The 22,985-nt window shown below is 42.8% G+C and overlaps 1 protein-coding gene across 3 annotated transcripts in view; it reads left to right on the top strand.

Moving 5' to 3' along the window:
* sypl1 (synaptophysin-like 1) overlaps positions 1–21,220 on the top strand; it is a 35,826-nt gene extending 14,606 nt beyond the window's left edge. For 2 of the 3 annotated variants that reach the window (XM_041215872.1, XM_041215871.1), the window contains 4 exons: positions 4,459–4,580; positions 6,086–6,281; positions 11,135–11,323; positions 19,540–21,220. In XM_041215872.1, coding sequence (XP_041071806.1) covers positions 4,459–4,580; positions 6,086–6,281; positions 11,135–11,323; positions 19,540–19,674 — 642 coding nt within the window. In that variant the 3' untranslated portion in view covers positions 19,675–21,220. The remainder of the gene's footprint in view (positions 1–4,458; positions 4,581–6,085; positions 6,282–11,134; positions 11,324–19,539) is intronic. The other variant, XR_005946444.1, reaches the window with a different exon arrangement.
* The last annotated feature ends 1,765 nt before the right edge of the window (positions 21,221–22,985 follow it).

Raw genomic sequence — 22,985 nt, 5'->3', positions numbered from 1 at the left:
CTTAGAGATAATGTCCCAGACTCTCTACCATCACCATCCAGCAGAGGTGGTGGCACAGTGGTATACAGTCAGGAGTGAGTTGCACTGGGAGTCCTCAACATCAACTCCGGACCCCACAAAGCCTCATCAGGTCAAACTGCTGATGGTGGCAAGGGCAAAGAATGTACTCTGGGTGGGGGACTTCAATATCCAGCAGTGTTACTTACCGAGTCCATAGCTGCTAGACTGGGTCTGCAACAGGTGGTGAGGAAAATACATACTTGACCTCATCCTCACCAATCTGCCTGCTGCAGATGCATCTGTCCACTCAGTATCGGTAGGAGTGACCACCGCACAGTCATTGTGGAGACGAAGTCTCACCTTCACATTGAGGGTACACTCCATCGTGCTATGTGGCACTACCACTGTGCTAAATGGGATAGATTTCGAACAGATCTAGCAACTCAAGACTGGGCGTCCATGAAGCGTCCATCAGCAGAATTGTACTCGAACACAATCTGTAACCTCATAGCCTGGCATCCCCCACTCTAGCATTACCATCAAAATGAGATCAACCCTGGTTCAATGAAGAGTGCAGGAGAGCATGCCAGGAGCAGCACCAGGCATACCTAAAAATGAGGTGTCAACCTGGTGAAGCTATAAAATAGGACTACTCGCATGCCAAACGGCATAAGCAGCAAATGATAGACAGGGCTAAGCGATCCCATGACCAACGGATCAGATCTAAGTTCTGCAGTCCTGCCACATCCAGTTGTGAATGATGGTGGATAATTAACCAACTCACTGGAGGAGGAGGTTCCACAAATATCCCCATCCTCAGTGATGGAGGAGCCCAGCACATCAGTGCAAAAGATAAAGCTGAAGCATTTGCAACAATGTTCAGCCAGAAGTGCCGAGTAGATGATCTATCTCAATCTCCTCCGGAGGTCCCCAGCATCACAGTCTTCAGCCAATTCGATTCACTCCATGTAATATCAAGAAATGGCTAAAGGCACTAGATTCTGCAAAGGCTATGGGCCCTGACAATATTCTGGCAGTAGACATGCTTCAGAACTTGCTGTGCCCCTAGCCAAGCTACAACACTGGCATCTACCCAGCTATGTGGAAAATTGCCCAGGTATGTACTGTACCCAGAAAGCAGGACAAATCCAACCCGCCAATTACAGCCCAATCAGTCTACTCTCCACTATCAGTAAAGTAATGAAAGGGGTCATCAACAGTGCTATCAAGCAGCACTTGCTTAGCAATAACCTGCTCACTGGTGCCCAATTTGGGTTCTGCCAGGGCCACTCATTACAGCCTTAGTTTAAACATGGACAAAAGAGCTGACTCCCGAGGTGAGGTGAGAGTGACTGCCCTTGACATCAAGGCCGCATTTGACCGTGTGGCATCAAGGAGCCCTAGCAAAACTGGAGTCAATGGAAATCGGGGGGAAAACTCTCCGCTGGTTGGAGTCATACCTAGCACAAAGGAAGATGGTTGTGGTTGTTGGAGGTCAGTCATCTCAGCTCCAGGACATCACTGCAGGAGTTCCTCAGGGTAGTATCCTCGGCCCAACCATCTTCAGCTGCTTCATCAATGACCTTCCTTCCATCATAAGGTCAGAAGTGGGGATGTTCACTGATGATTGCACCATGTTCAGCACCATTCACGACTCTTCAGACACTGAAGCAGTCCAAGTCCAAATGCAGCAAGACCTGGACAATATCCAGGCTTGGGCTGACAAGTGGCAAATAACATTCGCATTACACAAGTGTCAGGCAATGACCATCTCCAACAAGAGAGAATCCAACCATCGCCCCTTGATGTTCAATGGCATTACCATCACTGAGTCCCCCACTGTCAACGTCCTGGGGTCACCATTGACCAGAAACTGAACTGGACTAGCCATATAAATACTGTGGCTACAAGAGCAGGCCAGAGGCTAGGAATCGTGTGATGAGTAACACTCCACCTGACTCCCCAAAGCCTATTCACCACCTACAAGGCACAAGTCAAGAGAGTGATGGATACCCCCCACTTGCCTGGATGCGCACAGCTCCAACAACACTCAAGAAGCTTGACACTGTCCAGGACAAAGCTGCCCACTTGATTGGCACCACATCCACAAACATTCACTCCCTCCACTACCGATGCACAGTAGCAGTAGTATGTACTATCCACAAGATGCACTGCAGGTATTCACCAAGGCTCCTTCAACAGCACTTTCCAAACCCACCACCACTACAATCTGGAAGGACAGGAGCAGCAGATAGATGGGAACACCACCACCTGGAAGTTCCCCTCCAAGTCACTCACCATCCTGCCTTGGAAATATATCGCCGTTCCTTCACTGTCGCTGGGTCAAAATCCTGGAATTCCCTCCCTAAAGCAATGTGGGTATACCTATACAACATGGACCGCAGCGGTTCAAAGAGGTAGCTCATCACCACCTTCTCAAGGGCAACTAGAAATGGTCAATAAATGCTGGCCCAGCCAGTGATGCCCACATCTCATGAATGAATAAAAAAATAAATAAAGGCAAGGCTTATAACAATTTGAGTACACCCAATGTTTTGGGTACTTGCCCATTTAAAAGGTTCCGCTGACTTTGGGCAAAGTTGGATCGTCAAACATTTTCAATCAGCTGATTATACCTCTTTGAAATGCAGCAAGCAGAGTGATGAGATTCTGATGTAACTGTGAGCAATTAGGAGAGAAAAGTGCAAAGTAAGTTTTTGTGTTTTTCAAAATGTTTTGGTTGGGCAAACCATGTTAACATTGACCTAAGTGGTGAGGACTGTATTTTCTGCCCTCAAGGAACTAACAGTGTCTGGTATTTTAGAGATTGTTGGTGAGAGTGTTTGCGTAGACCGTTGGTGAGGTTTTCACAACTTTATTTTAGCAGCCAATCAATTGTGTGTGGGGTTTTTTTGAGTGGGGTGTGGTTAATAGTTCATAAAATACAAAGTTTTATCTCCTGGAGCATATTTTGTAACATTTGGCATTTGAAAATGAAAATAACTTGGAGGGGGAGGAGAGTTTTGGAGGGGTGTTTGTGGGGGTGCATCGGGCATTTCTTCCCATCTCACTGGAGTGTCACTCCATTGCTGTCATCTGAATAAGGATAAAACCATTTATCAGGATGTGAAGAGGGAGGTGGCTGGGCTGGGAAAATTGTGCTAGGTACTGCTTTACATCACTGAAAGCAAGCAAGCATGCAAGTGCAGCAAGCAGTTAATGAATGCCAACATACCATTTGCTTTCTTACGAAAGGACTTGAGTACAGAAGCAGGGATGTCTTACTGCAGCGGTACAGGGCCTTGGTGAGACCATACCTGGATTATTCTGTGCGGATTTGGCCTCCTTACCTAAGAAAAGATATACTTACCAGAGAGGGAATGCAGCGAAGGTTCACCAGATTGATTACTGGGATGGCAGGATTGTCGTATGAAGAGAGATTAGGTCAACAAGACCTTTATTCACTGGAGTTTAGTAGAATGAGAGAGGATTTCATTGAAACATATAAAATTCTGACAGGGTGGGACAGACTGGATGCAGGGATGATGTTTCCTCTTGTCGGGGCCAAAACAAGGAGTCAGTGTCGGGCTACGGGCTAGGCCATATTTAAGAAAGAATTAGATTTCTAGATTCTAAAGGCAGCAAGGGGTATGGCGAGAGAGCAGGAGTATGGCATTGAGATAGAGGATCAGGCATGATCGTAGTGGCAAAACAGGCTCGAAGCACTGAATGACCTCCTACTCCTATTTTCTATATTTCTATGACCTAGATAGACTTGCAAAGGATAGAACAAATGATGATTGGACCCTTCTGAGAAATATTCTGACATAAAGATTCTGCCATATTTTCTGATTTTTTTTTTAGTCCTTTGTGCCACTCTTGTGCACAAACATTTTTGATGCCTGTCCTTCTCTGTGTTCAATGGTACTACAGCTCCATTCTGACTGATGCTCAGATTTCAGAGTCGATGCACTGGTGTACATAGTAGCAATGGTCTTGAGAGACAAAGCATGCCAAAAACTGCAATAACTAGCTTGTGTAAAACAAGCTTATTTTCATTGTAGTTAGTGAAAGTGTCATTCTGCTTACTAATGGTTTGACTGACAGAGTTGCATTAATTCAGGAGGAATTGAATTTTGTTTGCTGGAATGATCAAAATGTTTGCCAATTACCCATATTTGAAGACAGTGATGATTGGAAATCTTGACTATTCAACAAAAAAATTTACTGAGCTAAGACTATGCCCTCAGCACACTTTTCGGCATGTTCCTCGTGTTGGGTGTGGATGGGTTCTTCTTGGGCTACCAGCAACACTCCAAGTTGTAAATGACACACATACTCTCGTTTAAAAGCTAACCAGAGGATTATAATTTGAACAACCAACAAAGAATCACTCTTTATTTTAAAAAATGTTGCAGACAAAACCTGTCATCATTTAATGGATTTTTTTTAATGCAGATATTTGCAATTTTTGGATTTGCAACATGTGGTGGATTCAGTGGCAGAACTGCATTGGATATGAAATGCAAGAACACTAATGTCACCCATCGATTTACTGCAATATTCCAATACCCATTTAGGTTAGTATTTTGGGCTTTGTTGTTAGAAATAAAATTTCACTTGACACTGTTAATACTATTAGTTTTGTATTGTAACTTTGAACTGGTGCAAAACATGACTTTGCATTTCCTAAATTAGCTTCATTGTTTTGCTGTTTAATGAACAAGTTCAATTTGTCAACTTTCCATGTCTTTTAGCTGTCATTCTATGTCCCAATGCTCCAATTAAATGGAAGCTTCCATAAATTTTAAGAGAAAGTTTGAGTCTGTTGCACTTTGCAGTCGAGTTTATTGTTCATTAAAAAAAAAACAACCACCAATCCTGTCCCAGGACAAGACCCTTCCTCTATATGCTGGCTGGGCAAATAAGTGGAACAGCCTATCACGGGAGATGGGGCGAAAGGGATCAAAAGGTATGGGGAGAAAGCGGGAGCGGGCTATTGAGTTGGATGATCAGCCATGATCATAATGAATGACGGAGCAGGCTCAAAGGGCCGAATGGCCTACTCCTAGTTTCTATGTTTCTATGTAGACAGGGAAGAAACATGGTAGTCTGGTCCCATTAGTAACAGCATTTTGTTGTTGAGTGTTGCAGAACAGTTATGGTATTAACAATGGCTTTCACCAGGCTTGTCCAACCTTTTTGCGTGCAGTGCCATATTTCAATTTTTCTCTCGCTTGGGGTGGGGGGTGATGGCGATGACCAAATTTTGGAAAGATGAGGTTTGACACAACATTAATTACGTGAATTTCAAAAAAAAGCCTGATGTGTGAAAAGAAACAACTTGCTGAGCAAAAAAAGTCACAACACTAAATTGATAATTGAAAGAAATAAGTAATAAATAAAGACAACCATTAGAGTGTGAAAGGGTGAGTGTGTGTGTGTCCAGCTCACTCCTATTCTCAGGGTGTCACTCACTCCCTGTGAGAATGCCTGTTTGTCTGTGGGGGTGAGTGTGAATAAGAACCCTGAGACTGGGAGCAAGTCAGACCCAGGCACACGCGCACACCCTCAGCCTCCCTCCCTCTCTCGATGAGAGCGGAAGAGACCTGGAGCAAGGCTTGAGGCCTAGCGGTGTCCACAAGCAGGTGCCTGCCGAGGGGATGGCTGAGGGCACACGGAGTGAACCATGGACAACCTGGGGGGCGGTGGGAGCGGCTGGAGCCACGTGTTGAGCAGAGGCCTCGCACACTCTAAAGGCTCTCTTTCTTCACAAACTCTGTGGCTAGCCGGGTGAGCCTATCAACAGCAAACGTGGGAGAGAAGCAGGCTGTGATTGACGGGGCAGTCCCCTGCAGAAATGTTCAAACTCACTAATCCCTCTTACAGGAATTTTTAACAGTCGTCCAGGGGCCATATAGAGGGGACTTCAGCTCTTGGGCCATGGGTTGGACAAGCCTAGCTTTCACATTTACTGTGGAGGATGACTACACAGCTCAGTGTTTTTGAGGAGAAATTTTGATATGCGGGAACAAACTAGCATAACTCCTGTCTAAAAGTAATTACTGGATTTGATATTTTCCAGGTTGAACAATATTTTGATTGTCTCCAAGAATACCTGCAATCAAACTGAAGATACCTACCTAGTTGGAGATTTATCATCCTCTGCTGAGTTTTTTGTTGCAATTGGAGTGTTAGCCTTTCTCTACTGTATGGCCGCCCTTGTTCTGTACATTGGGTACCTCCATGTCTACCGTGACGGCAGCCGTGGGCCAATGATTGTAAGTAACTTGAGGGAATATTTTCATGAAACTAGCAAGTGGGTGACTGTACACATCATTATAACAGTTAGAAGGTGATCGAGTTGTAGTTTTTGACACAGATTAGAATGCTTTTAGTCCTTACCATCTATAAACCATCAGGCAAATCAATAAAGAGGGGGAGGGGCAAATACTTCACAGCATATTGTGATGTTGAGAAATCTCTATTATGCATTTGTCTGTCTTATGGCACATCAAGAGCTTGTTTAGTGTCAGAGCTCAGTCCTAATTTCAATCGATATTCCATAATAGGCTTTGACACAGAAATAAACGGTTTACTGTATGTCAGCAGAGTGTTGTATATTTGGTGGTCTGTTTGACTACCTATACGCACTTGTAGATGATTTGTGGCTTTTTTTGTTCGACTCTTATTCATTATGCCTTTCCCCAAATTATATACGTGGAATGAGCCAAGATGTACCATAACCTGCCAACGGTCTGACCCCTCCCTGTAAGTGGGCACTTGGGAGTATGGTGTCTATAAACTTCGTGTTGTGATCAAGCAGGGATCTAAATTTTCACAGCATTAGGGAGATTTAATTGCTGATGTTGAAATGAGTATTCCAGTGGTTTCAGACCTCTGCCTTGGCAGCTATATTCCAGAACCTTACAGCACAGATGTCAGTGCTAACTGAGGAGGGACAAAAATATTGTGATTGGGGCTGGAAGGGGTGGACCTTCTATTAAAAGAAACTTGTAGCTGTCTTCTCTTTACCCACTTGTCATATTGACATGAAATTCAATATGACTCTGTCATTCTCTGTTGCCATGAATAGTAAGGTGCAATTACGTGCTGTCAGCCATTAATTAGCTCTGTATAGTGGGCTTGCTGTATGTTTCACTCAATTTAAATATAAGACCATAAGATGCAGGAGCAGAAGTAGGCCATTCAACCCATTGAGTCTGCTCAACCATTCAATGAGATCAAAATATATTCAATTTAAGAAGAAAAATCCCATTTCAAGAAGTAATCTGACTTTGAAGAGCTTGTCAAGATGAGTCTCTTATATAGCAAGTGCCATTAAAAAATTTGAATAGTTTGATTACAATGCATAATGTAGTATTCATGGTGCAGTGTGATATTTAGTGAACAAGATTCAAAGGTTAAAGTTGACTTATTATTTCTAAATTTTTGTTGTTGGGGAGCCTCACCCCTACTAATCTCTTTTATACACTACCTGAAATTTCCTAATAGCCTGAGACATATTTTCCTTCCAAGTGTTTATCCAGGGGATATTTTATATTTCAAATATGTTGGTGATGAACATCTTCCATTGTTATATAGTTTTAAAAAACTGTTTGTTTTAATGCCTGTCGTTTTCACAGATTTAAATTACTATTCCCATTCATGATTGAATCAAATGGGTAGAAAGGTTCTTAAGTTTTAAAATGGCTTGTCATTTTATTTCCTGCTGCACAAATAAAAGGATGAATTTGAATTGTGGTAAGTTGTGTCTTTTCAGGATATGCTAATCTATCTCATGGGATCTATTATGTAATTACTGAATTTGTTCTACTAAAATCTTCCAAGTAGCTGAGGCATTGTTGGTTGATCTGCTTCCATGTGGTATTTTTCCAGGCTATGCTCATGAGGTGTTCCTAAATTACTTGTTCATATGTGTGGCTCTCTGGAAGCCAGCAAAAATAGCGTTGTAGAAGGGAAGCTGCTCAGTAGGCTGAGACATTGTACCAGTTGTATGTCAGTGTGATTTGGTGCTCACAGCTGTGAAACAGTGTGCTTTAATTTACTACCAGTGTACGTAGCCTCCAGTGCCTCGTGTCCCAGGAATCCTTTTCATAAAAAGTGTTTGTAACAGGAACTGGAGTGGAGGAGGTGAAGGGGAGAATTTAATCATAATTATACTAAGGGTGAGGAGAGAAGGAAGAAGCAGTAACTCTGCTTGCAGTGTTATCAAAGCAAACAAGGTGGTCACCATGTTTTCTGATGAAGCAACTTTTACCTGTGGCAGTGTGTATCAATCAACTTGTGGCTGGTTGTGTGGAGCATGTTATTTTATTTGAAACATTGCTCACGAAAATGACTTAAATGATGTGACAACCAAAAGCTGTGATCTTGTGTGAAATTGATGGCTCACACCTGTGGTACACTGTGACGTCAGCGTGGGGCACATTGTTCTGCTCCCTTCCCTCGACTTGCTTTCCCTGATGTATTTTTCTGGGCTGCTGGAGTACTCTTCACAATGTTAGTTTCTCATGTTTCCATTTCCAACTGCTGACTACCTCAAATTATTCACACACTCTGACTTTATAAATGTCTTGGTATATTTTTTTAAATTCTCTCAATATGCCTATATTGTGCCTATATAATATAATTTTATTCCATTTCACCATCTCCTGTGTCCACTTAAACAGTTTACATTTCGTTCTGTGGGCGTGTGTTATATTTCTCACCTTCTTCCCTTTTGTTTGTCCCTCTTTAAACACTGTTTGTTTGTAATGACCTCAAGCTTTGTCTAAGGATCCACATCCCAAAAGTTAACTCCTATATGTTTGCCGCATCTGCTGTCTGACCAGCTGAGTGCAGCATTTTTTCTATTTTTGTTTGTTTGATTTCCAGCATGTGGGGGTCTTTTTCCACCACCTTTTATGTGCAGTGTTGATGTTCCATTTCCCTGGTGATACTCGTTACTTCTGTATCCCATCTGGGAGGGAGATTGCTGCAGTTTTCAACTAGAATGTTGCTTCGATTGCTGGGTCTCAAATATGAAATGACACTGCTGGAGCAAGTTGCATTTGTCTGTATGTGATCATTGACAATGTCAGTAGTTGCAGAAATCTCTTAATTGCTGTATGGTGCAGGGTAGAGATGAAAAGTGCTTATTTTGGCCTGTATGAAGTGGTTTATAATATGACTATTTCTTAATTCAGATGTATTATTTGGTAAAGGTATGGGTGAAATTAATAGTACAAATTCGCTATCCTTTTTTCCCCCCAAGATGTCTAGGTTTTGGTAGTGAGGGCTGGAAACTTAACTCTTTCCCCATTTGCAGCTATGGCTAAATTCTTGAGGGATCTTGAATTTATCCACACCCTGACCCCAAGTTACTAGTAGTTAAGCCATCACTGCTTGGCTCCGTCATTGGCAGCCATGTCTTCAACTGCCCAGGTGCTAAGCTCTAGAAGTCCCTCTGTAAAGCATTCCGCCTCTAACTCACTTTTCCTTTAAAGCTCTCCTTAAAATTTATCTCTCCAACCAAACCTTTGGTCACTTTTCCTTAATGCTACTGAAAGCAGCACTTTACTACATTAAAGGCACTATATAAATTCAATTTGCAAGTTGGCTGATCTATCTTGCCTAATGCGTCTCCCACTTACTGTATAAAATCCTTTCAACAGTAGGGCAGTAGAATAATCGGCCGCATGGCTTGGTGTGGTATTTTGACCAATCGAAAGTTGAACCAAAGTTGACTCTGTTTTGTGAAGAGAGAGGGGGAAAAGAAAGTGAACTGAAGGGGATGAAACAAAGTTTTCAAGCCATGTGTGGAACTACTGTGGACTTGTTTTCCCAAAAGTTGCCTGCACTGAGGCTTGAACTGTGTAAGGCAAGCAACAAATGTGTCTGATTTTATTTTTGATCAGCCACCAAACATTCAATACCCCATTATCGTTTCCCAAAAGCTTAGACTGGCACAGTATCCTTTCCCTTCCCCAGTTGTTGACTTTTTAAACTGTTTATTCTTGCATACATATGGGATCAACCAGGAATTAATTATGAATGACCAAGTCCAACAGATTTAAATGATGCACACAAAAGAATATTTCAATAAGTTTGTATGGTCACTATGGCTCAGGCAGTAAGAATTGATCACTTTTGGGCTGCAAACTGGTTTATAATGTGCCGTTTGGCTACTAGATTGATAGTGAGAAAAGGTTTTGTGTTTATCAGTACTTTCCTTTCCTGCATCCCTCACTTTTCCCTGGACCACTAATTAAAGCTAGACTGAGAAAGGTCTCATCTGTTTGATTTAATTGTGGTTCTCTGTTTTGCAAATACACATGTTCTGGGATTTCCTGTGGTTTTCTTATGGTAATGAAAGTGTTGTAGCAAACTCAGTCTTTAATTTCAGTCTATAGCTGCCAGTTAGTTACTGGTTGACCTAGATTAAGTTTATCAAATGGGCTAAAATCTTTATTTGTTCATTATTGCATTGCCTGTTTCTATGCTGAAAATTCTTTGTGCCACTCAGCCTCCTTCCAAGCCCCCTCTACTTCATGTGTCAGCCTAACGTTTAATATTTATTTCTTTCTCTCTCATTAAACCTCCCCTATGTTGGCCTCAACCATGCCCTGTGGTAGCGGTTTCCATATTCTAACCACTCCTTTGGTGAAGAGGGTTTTTTCCCTCAAGTGCCTAATGGATTTCTTAGTGACTATATTATATTTATGGTCCTTAGATTTTGTGCCTCCCACAATTAGAACATTTTCTCAACATAATCCCCTATCTAATCTTTTCATCATTTTACAGATCTCCTATCAGGTCACCCCTCAGTTGCCTTTATCTGGAGAAAAAAGCCTCAGCCTCTTCAATCTTTCCTATTATGTATAACCTCTCAGTTCTGGTGCCATCCTTCATGAGCAGAAATTAAGTCCCAGAAATGATCCAGGGTATCTTCAATGGGTTCATCTCCTTTTGTCTTTTATTATTTTTGTGAAAGCTGCATTTATTTAAGATGAGAACACTGACACACTGTTTCATCATGTCTCTTCTTTGAATAAACCACATCGTGGAAAGTTTGAGGTCAATGTTTTTTCAGTGTTTTGAATTGTACTTTTATTTCCTCATTATTTTCCAGGACTTCGTTGTGACGGTTATTTTTGCCTTCTTGTGGTTGGTCTCCTCTTCAGCTTGGGGGAAAGGCCTAACTGATCTCAAATACTCTACAAATCCAGAAACCATCATAAAAAGTGTTGCAGTTTGCATTGGATTGGCTGAATGTTCTTCAGCAGGCGTGTCTGGCATGGGAAGCTTGAATGTTTCTGTGGTATGTGCACTTGGCTTTATTTAGTCCTCTATCTCTGTCTATCTTCTGGTTAAATTATTTCTCCGCAGTAATTGGTTGAATGTCAATGCATTTAAATTCGACATTGTGTTAAGGCTTAAATGATGCAGTAGGCTAAGAAAATTATCGGTGCGTGCATGGGGTTGGAGGGGGTAGTGGAAGAAGAAGCATTTTGGGATGATTTTTTTTGCGGGGAGCACTTTGTATGTGATGTCCCTTCACTTGTTTGTAATACCGGTTTGTTGTGTTGCTCCTATTGTGCACTTAAAAATCTTTGGGTGTGCCTTTCAATCTGAAAACTTCAAAAATACTATTTTCAAATCCTATTGGATATGTCTGGCTCTGCACCCTGAGGGCTGTGGGATTCTGCTGTAACTATTCCTCACAGAAGATGCCTCCAGCATATCATGTGTTTTGGCCTTGTGACAAATTAGTATATAGTTTTGCACCATGACATTTTCAGGGCCTGGAAGCACTGTGGAAGAACTAGATCCATTGCAAGAGCAGATCCCACTCCTAACAGGGCTGCAGACCTTCACCACATTCATATAAGAGGCATTACTGCTAGTTGGTAGCCAAACAGTTGATTTATGGGAGAAGTAACCTAGCAGTTATATTACTGGACTAGTAATCCAATAATGATCCGGAGACGAGGGCTAAGTCCCAATATAGCGGCTATGGGGTTTAAATTCAATTAATTAAATACATCAAAAATAAAAACCTTATCTCAGTAACAGTGATCATCAAATTATCGGATTGTTGTAAAAATCCATCTGGCTCACTAATGTCCTTTAGGAAAGGAAATCTGCTGTCTTTATCTGGTCTGGCTCAACACTCTCAGCATTGTGGTTCACTTTTAACTGCCCTCCAAACTGGCTTATCAAGCCACTACAAAAATGTCTAATGACAATAAAGCCAGATGGACCACCTGGCATCAGCCAAGACACCAGACACAACAAAGGTACACTCTGCCCAGTCCACCTTGCCAAGTCCTCTAACAGCATCCAGGGACAGGTGCCAAAGTTGGGACAGAAACAGCCACACATAATTATACGCACTGAATCCTAGCTTTCAGCCAATGTTCCAAACTCCTCCATCCCCAAGAATGACTTGGCCCATCAGCAGGACAAATCACCAGATGTGGAGTGCAGGGCTATACAGCTAGGGGAAGAGTGGGCCTGGATCTCCTTAATTTTGTCTCCAACCCACAAATTCTTTTTAATCCTTTCATGATATGTGAACATTGCTGGCAAGGTCAGCGTTAGTTGCCATTCCTACTTGCCCTTGAAGGTGTTGGTGAGCCACCTTGAGCCACTGCAGTCTGTGTGGTGTAGGTACCCCCACAGTGCTGTTAGGGAGTTCCAGGATTTTGACCCAGTGACCTAGCCCTCGTCGCTGGATCATTATTGGATTCCTAGTCCAGTAATATAACCGCTAGGTTACTTCTCCCATAAAGTAACTGTTTGGCTACCAAATAGTGACAGTGAAGGAATGGTAATATTGTTGCAAGTCACCTTGGTATGTGTCTTGGAGGGAACTTGAAGATAAAGGTGTTCATGTACACCTGCTATCTTTGTCCTTCTAGATGGTAGTGGTCGTGGGTTTGGAAGGTGCTGTTTAAGGAGGCTTAGTGAGTTCCTGCAGTGCATCTTGATAATGGTACACACTGCCGCTACTGTGCGTCACTGGTGGAGGGAATAAATGTTTGTAGATGGGGTGCTAATCAAGCAGGCTGCTTTGTTTTGGATGGTGTCGAACTTCAGGTGTAGCTGGAGCTGAACTCAGCCAGTCAAGTGGAGAGTATTCCATCACACTCCTGGCTTGCGCCTTGTAGATGGTGGACAGGCTTTGGGGAGTCAGGAGGTGAGTTATTCACTGCAGAATTGCCACCTTCTGACCCCTGCCCGTGTAGCCACAGTATTTATATGGCTGGTCCAGTTCAGTTTCTGGTCAACGGTAACCCCCAGGATGTTGATATTCTGAGATTCAGCGATGGTAATGCCATTGAATGTCAAGGGGAGATGATTAGATTCTCCCTTGTTTTGGCATTGTCATTACCTGGCACTTATGTGAAGACATCTCATGGCATCAGGTCAAACATGGACAAGGAAACTTGCTGATTACCACTTAATGCTTCCCTTAGCTGATGAATCATTGTTGCTCCATGTTGAACACACACTACTTGGAAGAAGCACTGAGTTGTAGTAAGGGAACAGAATGTACTCAGTGTAGGAAACTTCAATTTTAATCAACAAGAGTGACTCAGTAGCACCACTACTGACTGAGCTTGCAGAGTCCTGAAGGACATAGCTACCACATTTGGCCTTTGATAGACACTGAGAGAATCTACATGAGGGCAAAACCTACTTGATGTCAATTCATCTGTCCATGACAGTATTGGTAGGAATGACCACTGCACAGTCCTTGTGGAGTTAAAGCCCGTATTCACACCAAGGACACCCTCGATTGAGTTGTGTGGCTGTACCACCATGTTAAATAGGATAAATTCTGATCAGATCTAGTAGTTCAAAACTGGGCGTTCATGATGATCTGTGAGCCATGAAGAGCATTAAAATTATGTTCAACTATAACTCCATGGCCCGGCATATCCCACACCCTCATCATTAAGCCAAAGCCCCAACTCTGGTTCAATGAGGAGTGGAGGACAGTGTGCAAGGAGTGCCACGAGGCAGTCATATATATAATTTTTAAAAAAGAGATACCAACCTGGTGAAGCAACAACTCAGGATTACAAACAATGAACAACAGAAGCAGCTTACGATATGCAGAGCCAAGATCAGATCAAAGCTTTGCAGTCTTACCACATCCAGTTGTCAATGATGGACGATTAAACAACTGAGGAGCAGGAGGTGTTTTCATGAACATACCTACCCTCAATGATGGGGATTGCAAAAATCGAGCATTTTGCAACCATCTTCAGCCAGGAGTGCTGAGTGGATGAATCTTCTCAACCTCCTGAGATCCCCTACATCACACATGCCAGTCTTCAGCTAATTTGGTTCATATAATATCAAGAAATGGCTGAAGGCACTGGATACAGCAAAGGCTGAGATTCCTGACAACAACCTAACCAAACTACTGAAGCCTTGTGACCTCGAACAAGCTGTCCCTGTACAATTAACGTGGTTGGCATCTACCTGATAGAGGAAGGTTAGCCAGATTGGATTTGTCTTTTTTTTGTGGGCAGCGCACATCTGGGCAGTCCACAAAAAAAAAAGTCAAATCCAATCTATCCAATTACTGATCCATCAGTCTACACTCGATCATCAGCAAAGTGGAGATGACATCAACAGTGCTATCACTTGGTACTTACATAGCAATAACCTGCTCGTTGAGCTGAGGTTGGGTTCCGCCAGAATCACTTGGCTCCTGGCCTCATTGCCGCCTTTGTTAAAACATGGACAAAAAATCTGAAGTCTAGAGTTAAGACGAGAGTGACTGCTCTTGACATCGAAGCAGCATTTGGCTGTGTCTGGCTTCAGTCATAAAATTGAAATTATTGGGAATCAGTGGGTGAAAATCTCCATGGGTTAAAGTCCTATCTAGCATGTAGGATGATTGTGATTGTTGGAAGCCAATTATCTCAACCCCAGGATATCATCACAAGAGTTCCTCAGGGCAGTGCCCTAGGCCCAACCATCTTCACTGCATCAATGACCATCCTTCCATCATTAGGTCAACTGGGGGTGTTATTGATTATAGTGTTCAGTATCACTTAATTCCTCAGATACTGAAACAGTCAATGTTTGCATGCCACAAGAGCTCGACAACATTCAGGCTTGGGCTGATGAATGGCAAGTAACATTCGTGTCATATGAGTACCAGGCAATGACCATCTCTGCTTGACATTAAATGTTATTATCATAGTTGAATCCCCTACCACCAAACGATCAATGTACTGGAGTTTACCACTGACCAGCAACTAAACTGGAGAAGCCACATAAATAGTATAGCTACAAGAGCAGGTCAGAGGCTGAGAGTCCTGTGGCGAGTAACTCACCTCCTGACTTCCCAAAGCCTGTCCATCATCTACATGGTACAAGGCAGGAGTGTGATGGAATACTCTTGCCTGGATGAGTGCAGCTCCCTCAACACTAAGATAAAAACAAAAAACTGTGGATGCTGGAAATCCAAAACAAAAAACAGAAATACCTGGAAAAGCTCAGCAGGTCTGGCAGCATTGGCGGAGAAGAACAAAGATAACGTTTCGCCTCCTCATGACCCTTCAACAGAACTAAGTAAAAATAGGAGAGGGGTGAAATATAAGCTGGTTTAAGGTGGGTGGGGTGGTTGTAGGGACAAGCAAGTAGTGATAGGAGCAGATTTCACAGACAAAAGAACAAAGAGGTGTTGAAGGTGGTGATATCTAAAAGAATGTGCTAATTAAGAATGGATAGCAGGAAACACAAGGTACAGATAGCTCTAGTGGGGGGGGGGGGTGGGGTGAAATAAGACTAACAGGGCATAAAAGGTATAGATTTAAAAATAATGGAAATAGGTGGGAAAAGAAAAATCTATATAAATTATTGGAAAAAAACAAAAGGGAGGGGGAAGAAACGGAAAGGGGGTGGGGATGGAGGAGGGAGTTCAAGATCTGAAGTTGTTGAACTCAATATTCAGTCCGGAAGGCTGTAAAGTGCCTAGTCGGAACATGAGGTGCTGTTCCTCCAGTTTGCGTTGAGCTTCACTGGAACAATGCAGCAAGCCAAGGACAGACATGTGGACAAGAGAGCAGGGTGGAGTGTTAAAGTGGTAATCGACAGGGAGGTCTGGGTCATTCTTGCGGACAGACCGAAGGTGTTCTGCAAAGCGGTCGCCCAGTCTGCGTTTGGTCTTTCCAATGTAGAGGAAACCGCATTGGGAGCAACGAATGCAGTAGACTAAGTTGGGGGAAATGCAAATGAAATGCTGCTTCACTTGAAAGGAGTGTTTGGGCCCTTGGACGGTGAGGAGAGAGGAAGTGAAGGGGCAGGTGTTGCATATTTTACGTGTGCATGGGGAGGTGCCGTAGGTGGGCGTTGAGGAGTAGGGGGTGATGGAGGAGTGGACCAGGGTGTCACGGGGATGGCCCGCTTCTACCTCCTATCCAAAATCCACAAACAGGACTGTCCCGGCAGACCGCTCGTGTCAGCTTGTTCCTGCCCCACGGAACTCATTTCTCGTTATCTTGACTCCCTTCTTTCTTTCCCTTGTCCATTCCCTTCCCACCTACATCCGTGATTCCTCTGACACCTTACGTCACATCAACAACTTCCAGTTCCCTGGCCCCAACTGCCTCCTCTTCACCATGGACATCCAATCCCTATACACCTCCATCCCCCACCAGGATGGTCTGAGGGCTCTCAGGTTCTTCCTCGAACAGAGGCCCGAACAATCCCCATCCATCACTACTCTCCTCTGTCTGGCTGAACTTGTTCTCACGCTGAACAATTTCTCCTTTAACTCCTCTCACTTCCTCCAAATAAAAGGTGTGGCTATGGGTACCTGCATGGGCCCCAGCTATGCCTGTCTCTTTATGGGATATGTGGAACATTCCTTGTTCCAGTCCTACTCCGGCCCCCTCCCACAACTCTCTCTGGTACATCGATGATTACTTCGGTACTGCTTCATGCTCTCGTCGGGACCTGGAAAAATTTATTAATTTTGCTTCCAATCTCCACCCCTCCATCATTTTCACATGGTCCATCTCTGACACTTCCCTTCCCTTCCCTTCCTTGACCTCTCTGTCTCAATTTCTGGTGATAGACTGTCCACCAATATCCATTACAAGCCTACCGACTCCCACAGATACCTCGACTGCAGCTCCTCACACCCCCTTCCAGTAAGGACTCCATCCCATTCTCTCAGTTCCTTCGCCTCTGTCGCATCTGTTCTGATGATGTTACCTTCAAAAACAGTTCCTCTGACATGTCTTCCTCCTTCCTTAACCAAGGTTTTCCACCCACGGTCGTTGACAGGGCCCTCAACCATGTCCGGCCCATCTCCCGCGCATCCACCCTCACGCCTTCTCCCTCTCAGAAACATGATAGGGTCCCCGTTGTCCTCACTTATTACCCCACCAACCTCTGCATTCAAAGGATCATCCTCCACCATTTCCGGCAACATGATACCACCACCAAACACATCTTCCCTTCACCCCCCTGGCGGCATTCCGTAGGGATCGTTCCCTCCAGGATACCCTGGTCCACTCCTCCATCACCCCCTACTCCTCAACCCCCACCTACGGCACCTCCCCATGCATACGCAAAATATGCAACACCCCATTCATTTCCTCTCTCCTCACCGTCCAAGGGCCCAAACACTCCTTTCAAGTGAAGCAGCATTTCACTTGCATTTCCCCCAACTTAGTCTACTGCATTCGTTGCTCCCAATGCGGTTTCCTCTACATTGGAGAGACCAAACGCAGACTGGGCAACCACTTTGCAGAACACCTTCGGTCTGTCCGCAAGAATGACCCAGACCTCCCTGTCGCTTGCCATTTTAACACTCCACCCTGCTCTCATGCTCACATGTCTGTCCTTGGCTTGCTGCATTGTTCCAGTGAAGCTCAACGTAAACTGGAGGAACAGCACCTCTTCTTCCGACTAGGCACTTTACAGCCTTCAGGACTGAATATTGAATTCAACAACTTTAGATCTTGAACTCCCTGCTCCATCCCCACCCCCTTTCAGCTTCTTCCTCCTCCCTTTTGTTTTTTCCAATAATTTATATAGATTTTTCTTTTCCCACCTATTTCCATTATTTTTAAATCTATACCTTTTATGCCCTTTTAGTCTTATTTCACTCCACCCCCACTAGAGCTATCTGTACCTTGTGTGTCCTGCTATCCACTCTTAATTAGCACATTCTTTTAGATAATATCACCACCTTCAACACCTCTTTGTTCTTTTGTCTGTGACATCTTTTGGTTACCTGCTCCTATCACTACTTGCTTGTCCCTACAACCACCCCACCCACCTTAAACCAGCTTATATTTCACCCCTCTCCTATTTTTACTTAGTTCTGTTGAAGGGTCATGAGGACTCAAAACGTCAACTTTGTTCTTCTCTGCTGATGCTGCCAGACCTGCTGAGTTTTTCCAGGTATTTCTGTTATTTTCCCTCAACACTAAGTTTGACACCATTCAGGACAAAACAGCCCGCTTGATTGGTATTCCATCCACCATCTTAAACGTGCACCCTGTCCACCACCTACACATGGTGGCAGTATTGTGTACCATCTGCAAGATGCACTGTGGAAACTTGCTCAGGTTCCTTTTGCCAGTACCTTCCAAACCTGCAACCTCTACTGCCTAGAAGGACAAGGGCAGAAACCCATGGGACCACCACCTGTAAATTCCCCACCAAGCCCCACACTATTGTGATTTTATCATCTCTGGGTCAAAATCCTGGAACTCCCTTCCTAACAGCACCAGGGTGTACCTACACAACATGGACTGCAGCAGTTCAAGGTGGTGGCTCACCACCACCTTAAGCACAATTAGGGATTTTCAACAAATGATTGCCTTGCGAGTGATACCCATATTCCATGAATGTATCGATATGGAACAAAAATCCTGTTGACGCTGGGAACAGGAGGTTCGTTGCCAGCTGAAAGCAAGTTGTAACCCCCTCACCATTTGTACTTCATGTCAGTCAACACTAGTTGGCACAAGCTGAGGAAGAGACACCACTCTGTGTCATCCAGAATTAACCATGGATACAATCTATAGGAATTGTATTTCTCCTGAAGTCACAAGCCCTCCATCTCTCTGCCTGGGAGAGGTGTGGTGCCATAGGCGCCAGGCACTGGGGGAGGGAAGTAGTGCTTCATCTTGTTCAACTATATCCAAGGTTTGGGGCTCTTGGCCTTCTGACAAAGAGAATGCTTGAAGCCTAACTTGTGGAAGATGAGATTCCCAGCATGCAGGGTCATGTAGATTCCTCAGTGTTGGCAGGACTTTGGACTTTCTTCTTTGGTATCCTGAGATCTAGAGGCTACTGGAGTTTTCTTTTGTTCTTTTGAACTCCACCTGAGGACTACATAGTCATTAATTCTTCTCCCATGACTCCTGGTGGCTTGCAAAGCATCTTTTTCTTTCAAAGAAAAAGCTTTTAAGCATCCTTAAGGCTGACTTATAGCCCATTCTGCACCACTTCATTTGATGAAATTTTATATATTTTGTTTCTCCTTTGCAGGTGTTTGGTTTCCTCAACCTGATCCTGTGGTGTGGAAATGCATGGTTCGTGTACAAGGAAACCAGCTGGCATGCTCCACCAGAACCACCTCGGCAGGATCCAGGGAATGTGGCAGCACCACCTCAAAATCCATAATGGTGTAATTGGAAAATTGTTGAGGCATGTGTTTGCAAACTCACTAAAACATACAGTAGGTTTCATAATTACTCATAACACTGCATTAGCTTGTTGGGAAAATGTGTCTGTTGTATTTACTATTTGTGCTGTTGTGTCATATGCCTTTTTGGGAGGTGGGGGTGGAAAAAGATGAATGTGTGTAGTCCCATTTAATTTGGGGTTTACAATGAAAGAATGTGCCGACATTGTCAATAATAGTGTTCTTAATCTGTTAAACAACATATATGTAACACAGTGAAGCCCTTTCAAGATCCATCTAACAAGCCAGCTATTTTCTGCCTCAGGTGGTGTTTACTACAAGAGTATTTATCATGTATGCTTAAAACCTCTAAATGATCAGTAACTGACTACCTGCTAAATTTACTCTCTCCCCATCTCTCATCCTGATGGGAAGTATAAAAGATATGATTTGCATATATTAACAAGCTATTCTGGAATATAAAAAGTAGGGGATTGCTCTTGAACCTCTTTCAGCTGAATAGGATGCATGGTTTTGATTTTTTGTCTTTTGTATGGTTAGTCTTACACTTGATTTACATTGTACTGAATACAAATAGCTTGGCACGTGAAAGATGTTGATTTTTAATGGGCTGTGCTCTACTACACAAAGCCATCAGAATGAAAGCATTTTTATTACCTTACTGAAAACGCATCAGTTTTGGTTTTTTTTTTGTTGCTTTTTGTTTTCTTGTACAGAAATTATGGAAAGAGTGTTAAAGAAATTATCTCTTGGCCAAATCTGCACTTGCTTTTTTCACAGTGGTGTGAAATCATTAGTTTCTTTGGTGCAGCACTTGATGAATAGCACTTTCTCAAGTTTTATGTGGCTCCACTCTAGGCTTGCCTGACTTGGCTTTCCAGTTCAGAAAAGTAGAAATCCTAATTATCATAATGACCCACTTTCATTGTAAATTACATCTTTTGTAAAATGAAGGTTGTTTGGTATAAGCTTGAAAATATTTATGTTTCTAAGTCCTTGCTTGCTTTATTTTGCAGTCTTAAAATATATTGGTTTCTGACTGATGCTGTGTTCAATGGTTAAGGGCTGTCCGCATGATGTGGTAAATTACCAAATGTATTTGAGCTTTTTTATATAGATACATGTATACACGTATATAAACTGTCTCTCCATTTTTGATTTTACAACTATGCTTTTTGCAGTTAATCCTTCACTTTGTTAGAAGCTTAAGGAGGGGCAGGGCAAAAAAGAGGAAAAAATTGATTTGCTTCATAGCCGTTGTCAAAAGATCAATGTAATAATTCCAGATTTTCACTGAACTTAAGTGCCTTTTCCTCATCAGACACTGGCTTGTACTTTGAAAATGAGATCCTCAGAACAGTCCATGTATTTGGTTGGTGCTGCTGAAGGACATACTATCACCTCAAAGCTATGTCAAGTATTTTGCCAAACTTGGTAAATGTTTTGGCCTCGTGAGATGGTCTGTTCTGATGTTAACGGCCTCTGTTTAAGAATTCAGGAAAAATAAATAAAAGATTTTCTGTTGATGACTTTTTTTATTTATATATCTTTAAAATGTTGCTGAAATAAAACAGTGGATTGCACACAGGCAAACTTAATTTGTACCATAAATGTTTTTATAACTTAAGGCCATCCGAGTTTTCTATCGTTAATTATTTTTTAAGAAACATCTGTACTTAATTTACAAGAGAATCATGTTTCTCCCATTTCAAGTTTCAAATTGTTCAAATGTTGAATGTGGTTTGCCAGTGAAAGTGATACCTGAATTATAAAACTTTTGCACAATATTTTGTTTTGTATAGGTAATTTCTGGATTGGCCAAGTGTTTTTTTTCTTTTAAAGGTGATCAAACTTATGAAATTCAAGCTTTTTTAAATTTAACGGTGATCAAATTTGTGAAATTCAAGCTTTTTTAATTGAATGCAATGAATGGCTTAGAAATTCTTGCAGTTTGGTTTCCAATTTGAAATGGGGTTACACCAGTGAACAGAAGGTGCCAGCTCTTGGCGAGGTTTTAGCTTTGCAGATTAATTTCTGGAGGAGGGAGGGTACTGGCACTGCTGTGTTACTTCTACACTCCTTCCAGCTACAGCAGAAAGGAAGTGTATCTATCTCCTGTATGTGGAACAAACTATGAAGGCATCAATAGGACAGATGGCTTGCTCTCCCATCCAAAAGACCCAGCTAACCCCCAGCTGTTGGAATTTTACTCATAGTTTCAATCCTGTCCCAATTTCCAAACTGAATTCCCAAATATTAACATATCCAGAGAGTACAGCACTTGCTATTTTCAAAGTTTCTATTTCTGAACATACAAAATTAGTGGGCGGGAAAAGACCCGTTGACACATTAAACCTGTTCCACACCTCATGAAGGCTGGAGCATTATAACTAAATATATCCCCTCTCCCTTCCCCTTCCTTCCTCTGCACTTGGGAAAGGCAAAAGACCTTTTAGGCTCAGGATCTCTGTTACATGGATAATTTTTTAAAGTGAATATTTTGGGAGGGTTGTTTCATTATAAAATATAAGAACAATTTAATGTTTTCTGTTCTCAGTGGTTGTTCAAAACTTTAGCAGTGTTGCATTGTGGACTGGCTCTGATGCTGCTGTCTACATTGCTGGTTTTGAAAGTGAGGGCTGATGTAAAGGTCTCGAACTATGTCGAAAATGTGTTGTGGGGGGTAGGGAAGTTGTAATGGTTTTACTCCCTCAAGTACACAAAACACAAGAAAATTGGTGCAAGGGAGGGTAGTATGGTGATGGGAGGCTGAGGAGATACTAGAGTCAATAGTATGAAAAAAGTGGGAAGTGCTATTATTTGAAGGTCACTAAGGGGCACTGTGAAGCAAGCACATCAAAGAGTTGGAAAGGCTACAGTTGATGAAGGAACAAGATAATGATGTGAAGGAGTGCATATGTTTAAGGAGGGGTCAGAACGAGGCTGAGAATATTGAATTGAGTGAGGGAGGAAGTAAGAATTAAGAGGTGGTACTAAGTTGCCAACCCTCCAGGATTGGCCTGGAGTCTCCAGGAATTAAAGGTGAATCTCCAGGACATTGGATTTTTTGGTCATTTTCTATGAACATTTCTCTTTACCAGATATGTTTGGTGGTTGGGTGGGGGGGTGGGGGGTGGTGTGGGATGGAGCCTGTTTGTCTGACAGTTGAGCATCATCCAATTGGGTAATGAGTTTTTTTGCTTTCCAAATGTTGTAGGAAGTCTGTGTGTCACAAAGATGGATATGTTGACTGATTAATGCTGGAGTGAGGGCAAGTTATGTAATGAAA

Source organism: Carcharodon carcharias, chromosome 21, assembly GCF_017639515.1.
Source record: "Carcharodon carcharias isolate sCarCar2 chromosome 21, sCarCar2.pri, whole genome shotgun sequence".
Classification (NCBI taxonomy): domain Eukaryota; kingdom Metazoa; phylum Chordata; class Chondrichthyes; order Lamniformes; family Lamnidae; genus Carcharodon; species Carcharodon carcharias.
This window is presented reverse-complemented; position numbering and strand designations above follow the sequence as displayed.